The 13,537-nt window shown below is 41.9% G+C and overlaps 1 protein-coding gene across 9 annotated transcripts in view; it reads left to right on the forward strand.

Annotated features, from left to right (window-relative positions):
- LOC105473043 (ADAM metallopeptidase with thrombospondin type 1 motif 12) overlaps positions 1-13,537 on the forward strand; it is a 377,504-nt gene that overhangs the window by 148,582 nt on the left and 215,385 nt on the right. For all 9 annotated transcript variants that reach the window (XM_011726599.3, XM_011726598.3, XM_071099040.1 and 6 more), the window contains one exon: positions 1,377-1,521. In XM_011726599.3, coding sequence (XP_011724901.1) covers positions 1,377-1,521 — 145 coding nt within the window. The remainder of the gene's footprint in view (positions 1-1,376; positions 1,522-13,537) is intronic.

Genomic DNA, 13,537 nt, shown 5'->3' on the forward strand with positions numbered 1-13,537 from the left:
ACATTACTGTCTACAGTGAAGCACACATTTTGGAAAGACTCCCAAGTCTAGAGCTGTCCGGTGGAGACCAGCGTTCCTCTTTGTTGGTGCCCCTCTTGCCTCCTGACTGTGGGGGCTCCTCAGCTTGTCTTCAGACTCATCTGCAGAGCAGGAAGCCTTGAGTTACTGAGGAATAGTGAAAGGAGCTTGAACCTTGAAAGCCTTGTGCAGTTTCCTTAAGCCCCCATGTTTCCGAGTTCAGTTTTGCAACCTTAACATTTACTGAACTGCTATATTGACTCTGGAGACCCTATTGCAATAAACTGACATAGAATCAGAGATCCAGAAAGAGCCTAATGGTAGGTGAGACTATGAGCCAGGCCCTCTTCTAAGACCTTTGCCTATATTAACTCATTTACTCTTATAGCAACCCTTGATTTATCCTATTTTTCAGCTGAGAAATTAAAAACTCAGCCAGTCACTTGCTCCCTATTGCATGGAGGAGTTATTTAGTTTGAACCCAGTTTAATTCCCTAGTCTGAGCTCCTGATCACTTTAATGTGATGCCCCAAGCAGTCCGTCTAGGTCAGTTCCTTTGTTACATAGACTTATCGTTGAGATCCTGAGAGTTAAACCCGAATTCTTAGGAGATCATTGACAAAGCAGTTTTCTAAGCACCTCAAATGAGCACTAAACATTTTCCTGAAAGGACAAGAGAGTTGTAGGTTAGAGCACATCTAGACCTGACCTCTAAAAGGAGTTACTCTTTGGCCAGTGTTCTGTAGCATGTCACTGATTTTCATATCTGTGAAATGAAAACGTTCCCCTTTCCCTAGAAACTGACAGAGGGCTTTCTGCCGTAGGCCCCTGAAACTCAGTCTCAGATCAAGGACTTTGTATTATGTTTCTTCGTTTTCTTGAGTGAAGAGTGCCATTAAACACTCAGTTGTGTGAATATGTGGCTGGGCTACACCCATGCAGGCAAATGTTCTAAAAGTTGTCAATGGAGTGTGGGACATAGGTCCCAACTCCATAATAGAACAACTGGGAAACACTGGATCTTCATTTGGGATCCATAGATACCCAGCAATGGGTTTTAGAGGAATCTGTGAACCTAAAGAATTGTAGGCTGCATTTCGGATTCATGTGTACATGTGTACTTTTTTCAATAAGGTCACAAGGGGATCTGTGACTCCCAAATATTTAGTAATGATGACTATAAAGGTATTTCACTAAATTATTTGCATGTAACTCTTCTATGAGATCAAACAGCAGACTCTGAAAGCACTGGTCTTAGGAGTTTCAGAGATACTCATAAGCTGTAGAATTTTTCACTTTGCTTTTTGTATGTATATAGAATTGGTTAAAATAAACTTTCTTGTTGAATGTATTTACAGACTGGATTTTTCCAACTACCACATGGAGACTTTTTCATTGAACCCGTGAAGAAGCACCCATTGGTTGAGGGAGGGTACCACCCGCACATCGTTTACAGGAGGCAGAAAGTTCCAGAAACCAAGGAGCCAACCTGTGGATTAAACGGTATTGTGACTCACATGTCCTCCTGGATTGAGGAATCTGTTTTGTTCTTTTGGTTGTATTATTAAAACATGACCTATTCTTATTCAAGTCTCTTATCTCCTCTGTATTCTTTTTTTTAAATATCTTCATGACATTCAAATCTCTTCTGTATTCTGTTGCCAGAAAGTGTACATTCTTGTTGGTTGTATAAACCCTTTCAATTGTCAATACTTGAGTCTCTGCATATTCTTAATGAGAAGGAAATGAAAGCATCTTTGCCACATTAATTGATGATACTTATAAGACATTTATAATGAATTAAAAAAAAAACTCTTCTGAATAGTGTAGAGGAAAATAGTTAAAATAAAGATGTAATGATTTTCAGTATTAGCAGTGTTATAATACATTAGTATAGAATATTACCAGACAGCTTGTCACATCTGCATATGGAAGGCAGATTTAAATGTTTGATGATGCTGATAATAATGTGTGAAGAAAAACTGAAAAAATTATCAACACATTGTCAGATGATGAATTCAGTAAAGCCTCTTTTGGCTACACAGTGTCATGTCTGCAGTTTGCTGAGCTGCGTTCCCTGTCCTTAAGCCCCAAGAATGATCTGAATTGGTCCTCTTGGCCTTGTCCCAAATAATTTCAGGTAGTTTTCAGAAGTAAACTGATGCAAGTCACTTCCTTGCAACTCCCACATTCTTCTTAGTGTGTAGGAGATAATAAACTATGCATTCGTTTATCACGATTGGGAATCGGGACAGTTTCTTAAATATTATATAATATCTCCTTTCTTCAGAGAAGAAGACAATGCCAGAGGGGCCGTTAACAAAAGGAATCCCTAACATTATTTATGTGTCTTGAGGATTTGGAAACTGTAGACCTCAAAGGGAAAACAGATGATGAGGGAGTGAGGAAAGGTAGATTCTGAAAAGGGCAGGAGGGACTCAGAACTGGAGCTTTGCAAATAGGAGAATGAAAGGACAAGGGGACAAGCGACTTCCCTACAGACTTCACCCAGACCCTATGCCAGATAGCAACTTCCTTGGGAGTTTCTTCTATCATCTTAGCCGAGCATGTAAGCAATAAGAAACTTTTGAGTCTAAAATGTTTTCTGTACACAAAAACAGACAACTGCTTTAAATTGTTAACTTGAGTAAGCTACTGCAGCTTTGTTTTAAATTAGATAACTTACTGGCTAAATCCTCTAACAAGTATCAAGAAAAGGGATGAAATATATCATGTGGCTGATTTGAGTGATGAAGGTATCAATACAGATAAGTTAGTCTCAATGTGAATATCTAGTGTCCTCTTGTTTGTCGTTGATCCATCACCTGGATAATTGCCCAGTTCTATTACACTCTGGGTGATGGGGAACACTTTGTGATCTGGTACCTTTTAAATCCCTAGAATGTCAATACGGTGGAGAAAGTTACTAGCATAGTGAGTGAACTTGGCTGGACACTCGCTCCTGTAGGCATCCTTGCTCTGTGAAATGAGTGAGGCTATTCCTCATCTACCCACCTTGAACACCGCTCTCTTACAACTCCCCTATTGAGGCAGAGTTAATTACAAATGAATTGAGAATAGCAAATATTTAGTCATGAAAACAGAAGGGATGGATTGGAAAAGGGTGGGGTTTACAAATATCAAGGCCCCCTATTAAGGCATGGGCAACTCCACAATTACAACGTTTGTCATCCCATTTCATGTTGTGCTTCTAGGCCAGTCTCAAGACTTTCCACTTCTAAAGAACCTTCTCTGATTAATGCCATACAATCTTTGCCTTGCTAATTTCTCCACCAGATGGGATTTCTCCACCAGATAGAATTTCCACCAGTTGTAATTTCTCCACCTTTGTATCTTGAGGTACTAAGCAAGTATGAGAGAGTATCTGGTATAGAAATTCACAAAAAAGACACTCTCTTACATCTGCTTAGTACCCCAGAGTGTCAGAATTGAAGAGCTCTACTAGAAGAACCTTTGAGGGTGCCTTATGTAGCTTCCTTCCTTCTTTCACCAAAGAGATAGTTGTGTCTCAGAGAAGGGAGAGAATTGTCAAAAGCATCAGAGTAATTGGTGCCAGAATATAGCCAAGCTCACGAGTCACAGTTCTATTCTACCTGAAGCTTTATACGGTGTCCGGTTTACTTTTTAAGTCTTCCTTGAATATAAACCTTGTTTCATCAATAATTCTCACAAGCCCTATTAGAATAGGTATTCCCTCCCCAGTCAGTGTGTAACAGAGGGTTCAGTGCAAAGTAGGAATTCAGTAAGTCATCAAAAAGGAACTGACAAAGGGTATTTCATAGCCAAGAAGGTGAAGCTAGAGTGTATTAGTGTCTAATATATATGTCACTCATGGAAAGAAAAAAGAAACATGCCTTTTCCAAATATTGAGGAAGTATCAACTGTGTGTGATCATTTCTCTTCCTCAGACAATACGTGTAATGTATAGCTACTGTTTAAACAGTAGGTAGAGATTCAAGAATTGCTACTGTGCTTGTGACTATTCTTAAACCACACATGACGTTTAAAATGTTTAAATCTTGGTATAATGAAATGTTCTTGGCCTTGCTAAACCAGGTCATTGCAGTGTTCTTATACTATATTGCCCTGCAGAGAGGACAGAATTAACTGACAGTAGTGGTATCATTAACCAACATTAAAGCACATTTCATGCAGGTCAGTTGATGTTGCCAGACTGAATCACTGTGATTATACGAAGAAAAGATCACCTTTACCATATATAAAGCATTTTTCTTTTGTAATGTTCAAAGAGGAACACTCTAGATATTGAAGAAAGATGTAATTTAAAAGTACCCCAGTGCTTCAAGAGAGAAAAAACATCAATTCATTTCTCCTAAAATCTGTCCTTTCACTCATTTTTATTTCCCACATACAAAGGTGCCCAAGTGTCACAATATGTCCCTTATCAATGTGACTTAATTTCTATTTTTCAGGCCTTTAATGTGATGCTATTTTGTTTTTGATTTGCTCAATTTTAGCTACATTTTCTTAAGTTGTTATGCTAGCTTTGTTTGCTTTTCTAAGCCTTATGTTTGGTAAGCCCTGCTGAAATTCTTGTTTCCTCTAAGATCGACTTTCTAGAATCTACGGTAAACAGTGGGAAAATATAGCTTGCCTGAATTAAATCCAGGGGAAATTTCAAAACCTCGTTTTATCAGCGGAGACAAGCTCCTTTCTCTAAGGCTTTTTGGTGAGAACATGATCACACTGGGATTTGAGTGGTGTTAGATGGAAGTCTCTGTGGGAACTTTTGTTCCAGAAATCTGGGGAAGAAGAATGAACACTGGTCAGATCAATCAGATGAGAACAGATACTGGGTCATCTATGGCAGAAAAGGGTCCTGGCAGGTAAGGTCGGAGTCTGGGATTTCATGCATTAGGACTCTAGGCTAGAAAAACAGGGTCTGGCTCCTGGCATACATGCTTGTGTTCAAAATATATTCATTCATTCAACAAATATCCATGAGGTATCTTCTTTGCACCAGGTTTTTCCTAGGGTGTTTGGGTAGAATTGTAAATAGAATATAGCTCTTTGTCTGAAGCACTGACAGCTTGGGTATAGGACATGAGTAAGTAGAGATCTAGTCCTGGCTTTATCTTTATAATATATAGTAAGACCAACAAGAGATTTGGAATCTTAAGGACAGTTTTGTACTTTTTGCTACACAATATTGGGTTGCTAGGACATGTAGCTATAATTCATTCATCTTCTCTTCTGTAGAATTTCCATCTCATGGTTCTTTCACACTCGATCCAGTCTCCTTTGAGTAGATCTGAACTGCTTGCAGGCTTGGGCTATTATACATTATGTTGAAAAGAACCTTCTTGTCCATATTTCCTAGTACACAGGTTCATAGATATTCCAGTACTGGGTTCATTCCACCCAGTAGTGGAATGAAATTAGTAACCAATAAGATAAATATGTCTATGACTTTAACAGATAATGCAAAATTGTTCAAGAGCAGTGAACAAGAGTTTCCATTTTCCCATATTCTATCTAGTACTTGGCATTCTCACTTTTACATGTAGTTAGTCTGGTGAATATGAAGTGGTATCTCAATATGTTTAATGTTAAAATCACACATATCCTCTTGTGAATTTGGGCCCTAATCTCTGGGCCCTAAATCTAAGGCTTGTGGCTATAGATTCTTAATTAATAGTTGTCTCCCCTGGACCTAGAGTCAAGGCCCACTTTGTTTGCTTAGTTTACTTACTTTGTTTGCTTGTTTTCTGGTTTCCTTTTTCACTTAGTCCCTAGACTGACTTTTCACCCTATGAGTTCTAATGTCTTTTTTCCCCAGAGCAAAAATAGGGAGCAACAGATATCCCAGATGAGCTACCAGTGCCATGTACCAGTCAGGGTTCAATCAGATAAGAACAACCAGTAGGAAAATATATTAAGAAATTCATTGTAAGAAATTGGCTCATGCAATAGTGGGGGCTGACTCGGCAAGTCCCAAATTCATGGGCAGGCCAGCCAAAAGGTCAGGCTAGAACTCTCGGGCACAGGCTGAAACCGCTGTGCCCAAAAAAGACAACATTTCTTCTTCTGGAAAATCTCGGCTCTGCTCTAGACCCAGTTCTGCTTTTTGACTGATTAAATCAGGCCTGCTACATTATGAGGAGTCATTTTCCTTGCTAACAGCCAACTGATTATAGGCTTTAATCACATCTACAAAATGCCTTCCTAGCAACACCCAGATTAGTGTTTGATTGAATAACGAGGACTGCAGCCTAACCACGTTGACACGTAAAGATCATCATGCTGCATCTTTTACTTTTTCGTCTGAATTGTTTTGCTTAATTTTTTTTTCTACTTTTGGCCTCTGAGGATTTCTTCTTTCTTTCATGTTTTACTGTTGTTAGGGGCTTAGTACTGAAGCATGTTTAAGAATATCTGGTCTATTGCAAGAAATCAAAGCCTCAAGTGAACTTCTTATCTAAGACATTCGGAAATTGTGAGTTGCTTTTGAAAATTACATGCTCAAATATAAATAAATGTCAATGGTACAATACCATTAACACTAGCTCCTTGGAATTTATTAGCTTGTAAGAGCACCAATCTGATAAATCAGAACAAAGTTATAAACTTGGGGGATGTTTATAATTTTGTTCCGATTTCATGGAAATCTAGTGAGTTGAAGATTCTAAGTGACCACCATACTCCACACTGAGTTTGACATTTACTCAATGGATGGTACTATTTGTTTTCCTTAGCTAACGCAAACATTTCTTGACACAACCTGCCTGAGTCTTGTCTTGAATTTCTTGATTGCTTGATTGCCTTGTGAATAGAGGTGGTTCCACAGTAGTTTGTGCTTTGCTTTGCTATGAGGTAGTGAACATTTTAATTGTTGCTCTACGTTTGTTTTTTATTGTTTCTTCTATTTTTGGAGGGGTGGCATGTGTATATATATTATTATTATCTGCTATAAGGACTGGTGGAAGGATTGATAAAGCACTTCAAGTTTTTACTAATGAGAGGGATGAAAAGACTGTTGGTGAAAATTTGGGGAAATGCTTAATGCATGAATGTATAGGGAGATAAAATAATAACCTTATTAGTTTTGTTTGCTTGATAAAATTCGAGTTTAGACTTTAGTTACTTTAGTTACTCAGAGTGCCAGAGGCCTCAGCAGAGTTTCTCTGTAGCTCTGAGATAATCAGTTTGTTTGTTTTTTTAAGCCTTTTTTCATTAACCAGCCTTCATGCAGATAATCTTCTTTGCATTTCCTCAGCACTGGATATTCTTTTCGTATGTTCCTTCATCCCTTCAGGTGCGTGGGTTTCCATGCCCCGAAAAGGAAACGGCTCCCTGGAAACACAACATCTGCTTGTCTTATCTCCTCCAGGATGCTCCGTGCTGAGCCGGTGCTGTCACAGTGGCGGAGGCTGCACTGAAGTGCGGAACTGAACTCAGAACTGCCAAGAGCGCCGTGGGAGGCATTCTGGGGTGGGAGGGGCCTTTGGATCAATATGAGCAAAGGATCAGTTTCACCTGACAGATGGTTCTTTTGTAGGACAGAATGTCCTAATGCTAAAGAAATGTTACTTGATGTGTTCATTATCTAAGCTCTCTGGCATTTCCCACAACTCTGTAGGGCAATGAATAAGTAGCTTCGAGCTTTGCCCTTCATCATTCCTGTGCTGCCATCTGCCTTGGGTGGAGGCAGGAGGAGGCTTGTTCTGTTCTGACCCACCTTCTGGCTTCATCCTGCAAAGGCCTGAGAGGGCCTCTGAGCTTTCTACCCCTCAGCCGTAGAGTCATCAGAAGTTCTGATGAAAAAGTGAGATTCACTCTAACGAAAACCAACAAGGAGCCGGGTACAGCAGCTCATGCCTGCAACGCCACTGCTACGGGAGGCCTATGTGGGAGGATTGACTGACCACAGGAGTTCAAGACTAGCCTGGGCTACATAGCAAGACATCATCTTTACCAAAGAAAAAAATTTTTTTTAATTGGCCAGAAGTGGTGGTGCACACCTGTAGTCCCAGCTGCCCAGAAGGCTGAGGCAGAAGGATTGCTTGAGCCAGGAGATTGAGGCTGCAGTGAGCTATAATCATGCTGCTGCACTCCAGCCTGGGTGGCAGTGAAACCCTGTCTTTCCTTTTTTAAAAAAATGAAACAAAACCCAAAACAAATTACCAAATTTCTAGCTTCAAAGCTCTGTGTGGCAAGTAAACCCCTGGTGAGGTTGGCCTTCTTTATCCATGTCCTCAACCAACTCACATTATTACCAAGTCCTGTCATTTCTGCCTCCCTAAATAGTTTTCTAAATTGTCTGCCTTTCCCCAGTGTCATTACTGTGCCCCAGCATTTGTCGCCTCTCACTTGGATGATTGCAGCAGCCTCCTGACTAGTATACCTGCCCTTGATGTCTCCCATTAGAAGTCAGAGAAATATTTCTAAAACACAAATCAGATCATATTTTTCCCATGACTAAAGCCTGTCAGTGAACCCATTACCCTCAGGATAAAGACCCAGCTCTTTTAGTACCTTTTGGGAGCGCATTCTCTTGTCACTCCAAATATAGCCTGGTGCCATCCTGACCTCATTTGTATTATTTAAAGAAGCTTTGCTTTTCATCACCGCTACCCCTTGCCCTTTGATTTCTTCTCCCTGAAACGTATTCTCTGCAAATGCCTGTCTGAGTGACTTCTACTTATTCTGTAGGACCCGCGCATGGCTTCCGTTAGAACACTACCTATTTCATACCCTACCACAGGCTCTATCATATGAGTATCTGCCTGTGTCTTTCCCTAGACAAGAAGCTCAGTGGGGACAGGAGTCATGTCTGCTTATGCCCAGGGGTGTTCCCAAGATCTGTCAGAGTTCCTGGATACAGCAGGAACTTAAATATGTGCAACTAAAATATTGAACTTACTGTCTGTGATGCATTTTATAGCTTATTAGATACTTCTATTTTACCTATATGGAGTCAGTTTAAACCCTGAGGATAGCCACCCTTTCCTGGAGGAATTTAGTGTGTGCTCTGAATGGCCTGCAAACCAGCAGTAGCTGCAACTTACCTCACTCCTAAAGAGGAATGTGCACCAGAGACAAAGATGTGGCAAAGGTTGTGACTTGTGGCCTGAGGGTGTAGTTAAAAATAAAAGGACTCCTTAAAATCTTTATTTTGGAGAAAAGCAGATTGTGTATATATTTATGTATGGATAGAAGGAAAGAAGGGTGGGTGGATGGATGGATGGATGGTTGGATGGATGAATAGATGGATGGGTAGACGCAGATAGGAAAAGAAAGAAAGTTATTTCATTTACTTAATGAGCTCCCACACTCACACTGTGCCAGACACCAGGTACTTAGGATACAAGGGTGAACAAAATATTGAAGCAGGCAGGAATGTAGAGATGGAGACCTAAGAGAGCTCTTGGGTAGAGAGGAGCAGGTGTGTTCTCTAGGCAGATACAAAAGAGGCAGGAGCCTTGGAGGATGATACCGAAGATGAGGCCCTGAGACCCGGCCAGTTGGCCAGAGCAATCTTAGCAAACTGGGTGCTTCTCCCTGAGCCTAGAGCATGCATAGTTTTTAGTTTCCTGTAAGCAGTGGGAGGACAAGTAGATTTCTGTCCAGTCCACTAAGTAGATTTCTGGCATTCTTCCAGTCTCATTTCAAATAGTGCCGCCTTCCCCAACCCTAGACTGCCTCCGAGGCCTGCTAGCCCCCACCGTTTCTTGAGCTCAATCTGCATTCTGATGTGACCCCTTGTTATCATCTACCTCGTCTCTCACCGCTCTCCTTTTCCTTTTCTGCCTCCTCAGTGTTCCCTGAAGTGGGCTCACTGCAAGATCTGGCTGTTCTCTCTGCCTGGAACACTCCTCTCCCAAATTTCTTTATGGCTCACCCTTTCATGCTAATCAGCTCAAAATACCCAGAGAAGCCTTCCCTGACCACTGTTTGAGATGGCTTCCCTCCATCACTTTGCAAGCCCTTTATCCTACTTTATTCTTTCACAGCACTTGTCATCACCCGACGTTATTTTAGCTGCTTATTTGTTTATTGGTTTATTATCTGTCTTCCATGAACCAGAAATATGCTCCATCCAGGCAAATACTTTCTCGCTTTTGTTCTCTGCAGTATCCTTCAGTTGCCTAAGATAGAGCTGGCCATAGTCGTGAGCATCTGGTAAATGCTGAATGAATGAATGAATGAATGAATGAATGAATGAATGAATGAGTAAATACATGAGTGAATTACAGCTTCATTAGTGATTATCCTATTGAACTTGGATCTTATTTCCACCAGTAGACATATCTTTGTATTGTAAGTATCAAGCCTAGTATCTGATGCATACTAATTATTTAACAAATGTCTGTTAATTAATTGCATGAGCAAATGATGTGTGTTTGCAGTGTGGCACTGCGGGTGTGCGTAGATATCAGTCTTACCTGGGGCAAGGGTCTCAGCATTCCAAAAGCACTGGGAACCACTGAGGCAAGGCAAATGTGTTCTTTGGCAGCAATTAATGTTAACTATGAATGTGTCCCACAGCTTGATTAATGCCAATGTTTGGGAAAACAAGCATTCCCACCCCCACAGTGTCCCATTTCTGTGCAGCAGCTGGAAGTCTCATACATCACCACATTTTTTTTTAAATGTGGTGATATCCTTTAATGGGGAAGGAAGTTTACTTGTTAGATTTGACATCGGATGTTTGAGGAAATTATCAATGTACTTTATGCTCTAATCCTTCCCTTCAAAGGCAGATTAATGAATCCCCTAGGGCACTTTTTGGGCCAGTAAGCCAAAAATGAGAAAGTTCAATACCTTTAATTACATTGCTTTGTGTGTCATTGATTGACCTCCTTTTTTTCAAGAAATTTTAATTTGTCAGGTACTAAGGGACACAGCTCTGAACCTGTCAGATTAGGCCCTGCCCTCAGAGACTTACAGTCTAGTGGAAAAATAACTTAAACAAAAAATCACAAAATCATATGCATGAACATGGTGACAAATGCTATAAGAGTATCTAGCAGAGGAATTAATGTAATTAGGAGGGTTAGAAATGTTTCCTCAAAATAAGCCACAAAAGTGGTTTTGGTGTAATCCCAGCACTTTGGGAGGCTGAGGCGGGCAGATCATGAGGTCAAGAGATTGAGACCATCCTGGCCAACATGGTGAAACACCCCGTCTCTACTAAAAATACAAAAATTAGCTGGGTGTGGTGGCACATGCCTGTAATACCAGCTACTTGGGAGGTTGAGGCAGGAGAAACACTTGAACCTGGGAGGCGGAGGTTACTGTGAGCCGAAATGGTGCCACTGCACTCCAGACTGGTGACAGAGTGAGACTCTGTCTCCAAAAAAAAAGTAGGTTTGGATTCTTAGGGAGCCATTTTCCAAGATTGCTTCTACTGGTATTCAGCACTTGAGAAGTGGTGTCTGTTAGGAGCTAAATGGTGTCTTCCCCAAAATTCATATGTTGAAATCTTAACCCCCCAGGACCTCAGAATGTGACTGTGTTTGGAGATAGGGTCTTAAAGACTTAATTAAATTAAAATAAGGTCATTATAGTGGGCTTTGACTGTTCCCTCATAAGAGGAAGAAATTTGGACACAAGCATGTCCAGAGGAAAGACCCCATGAGGACAGAGAGAGAAAGCCTCATCTGCAAGCCGAGGAGAGAGGCCTCAGGAGAAACCCAACCTTCAGATACCTCATCTAGGCCTTCCAGCCTTCAGAACTGTGGGAAAATCTGTTCCTGTGGTTTAGGCCGCCAGTCTGCGGCACTCTGTCATGGCAGCCCTAGCAGATGAACACAGCATCCACTGGCCATCCTGCCGGCACAGAGCTCCTTTACTTCTGCCAACCCAGGAGCGCTTAGCTACGCTGTGTGTGCAGCAGGAAACTACACACACAGACATCAGTGAGGTTTTGTCAGGGCTGGCTGCATGGGACTGTGGTTAGAGGCCACACAAGGCCTTACACTAGAAAGAGTTCCATGCTTGGGGTGTAGTGCTTTGAGGTAGCGTCTTGAAATTTTTAGTGTTTTTAATATTTGAATGTCCGCTTTGTAGGTGAAGTCTGAGGAGATAGTGGAGCATGGGCTGCAGCCTGGGACATGGCTTCACTCACGGCCCACCTCCTGCCTTCTGGAGTTGGGTTCTCTGTCACTTTCTCCCTGGCCCCTTGGTTCCCTAGCCCCACCTGGCCTCTCCCTTTCTGCTCCAATCCCACTACCACTGGGACCCCCTGTCTTGGGCAGTGACCAGGTCACATGGAAGCAGGGAGGCCTGTGCTTCATTATCCCTCTATGCCCCTGGAAGGAGCCTGAGTGCAAACATGGGGAGGGTCAAGATTGGGTGTGTGCCCCACAGTGTCTTAGAGTGGGACATGGCAGTCATCCTCCCCATCCCAAGATGGCATTTGGCAGATGACTCAGGGGACCTCTCACCCCCACAGCCCCATCATCCAGGTACCACACACATCCCTGTGCAGAGCTTTCAATCCTTTGGGAGCCGCCCATCTGTGGTGGACTGGAGTGGTGGGCCCCTCGGCGAGGGGAAGACTGACCTCCCTACCCCAGACCAGAGCCCTACATTTTTATTTTGCACTGTGTTCTACAAGTTATGTAGCTGTGCCCGGGATTAGGGTTGCTTTACTTGCAAAAAATGGAGGTGAATCTGACACACATTAATGATATACCTGAGATTGCTGTATGATTTGCCATAGATGAAAAGCAATGATTATTTATTATTCTTTTTAGTCTTGCTTATTTACAGTCAAATGAGTTTTACATATTTCTCTCTTCTTCACGTTAGAGTTGAGAGATAAATGAACTGGAAACTGGGAGAATTATGTTCTGGTACCACCTCTGTCATTCTCTGACTTGGGCAAGTTACATAAATCCCACCCTTATTTTTCCTCATCAGTTACATGAAGGGTTTGGAATTCTCTTAACTTTCGTAAGTTATGAGTCTTTCTGGTTCGATTCTGCAATATCTAGAAACAAAGCAATCTTGGCATTCTTTATTCACACTAATGTGGTTTAAAGCCCATCAAGTGGGCTTGTACACACTGGCATCTCACATCTAAAAGGGAAGATCTTGACCCATCTTTCTGGTAACCCCGACATCTGTCTCTCAGGTGCTTTCTCCTACCAGGCCTTCTGCCTTCTTTCCACCCTTGCCCCATCCCTAATAGCTATAAACTTAGAAGCACAGGCCCACTGCTCCTGGCACTCTGCCTCTGACCCAGAAGGGACAGCCAGGACCAAAAGAGGCGGCAGAACTTCAGGGTTATGGGTGAGTGGATGTGTCTAGCTCATCATCACACATCAGAACATTGAAGGGAGGAAGTGGCAGTCCTAGAAACTGAGTCTGGATGCAAGATCCCTAATATCTGTCAGGGAGAGAGGTGAGAATATGACACATTTGAGTGCCTACTTATCCAGGGCATGGCTCCTTATCCTGGCATCAGATGTGTAAGACCACACACGTACGCACACATGCATGCACATGCACATATACACGATTTCTTCTG

The sequence above is a fragment of the Macaca nemestrina genome, chromosome 6 (assembly GCF_043159975.1).
Source record: "Macaca nemestrina isolate mMacNem1 chromosome 6, mMacNem.hap1, whole genome shotgun sequence".
NCBI classification, from domain to species: Eukaryota; Metazoa; Chordata; class Mammalia; order Primates; family Cercopithecidae; genus Macaca; species Macaca nemestrina.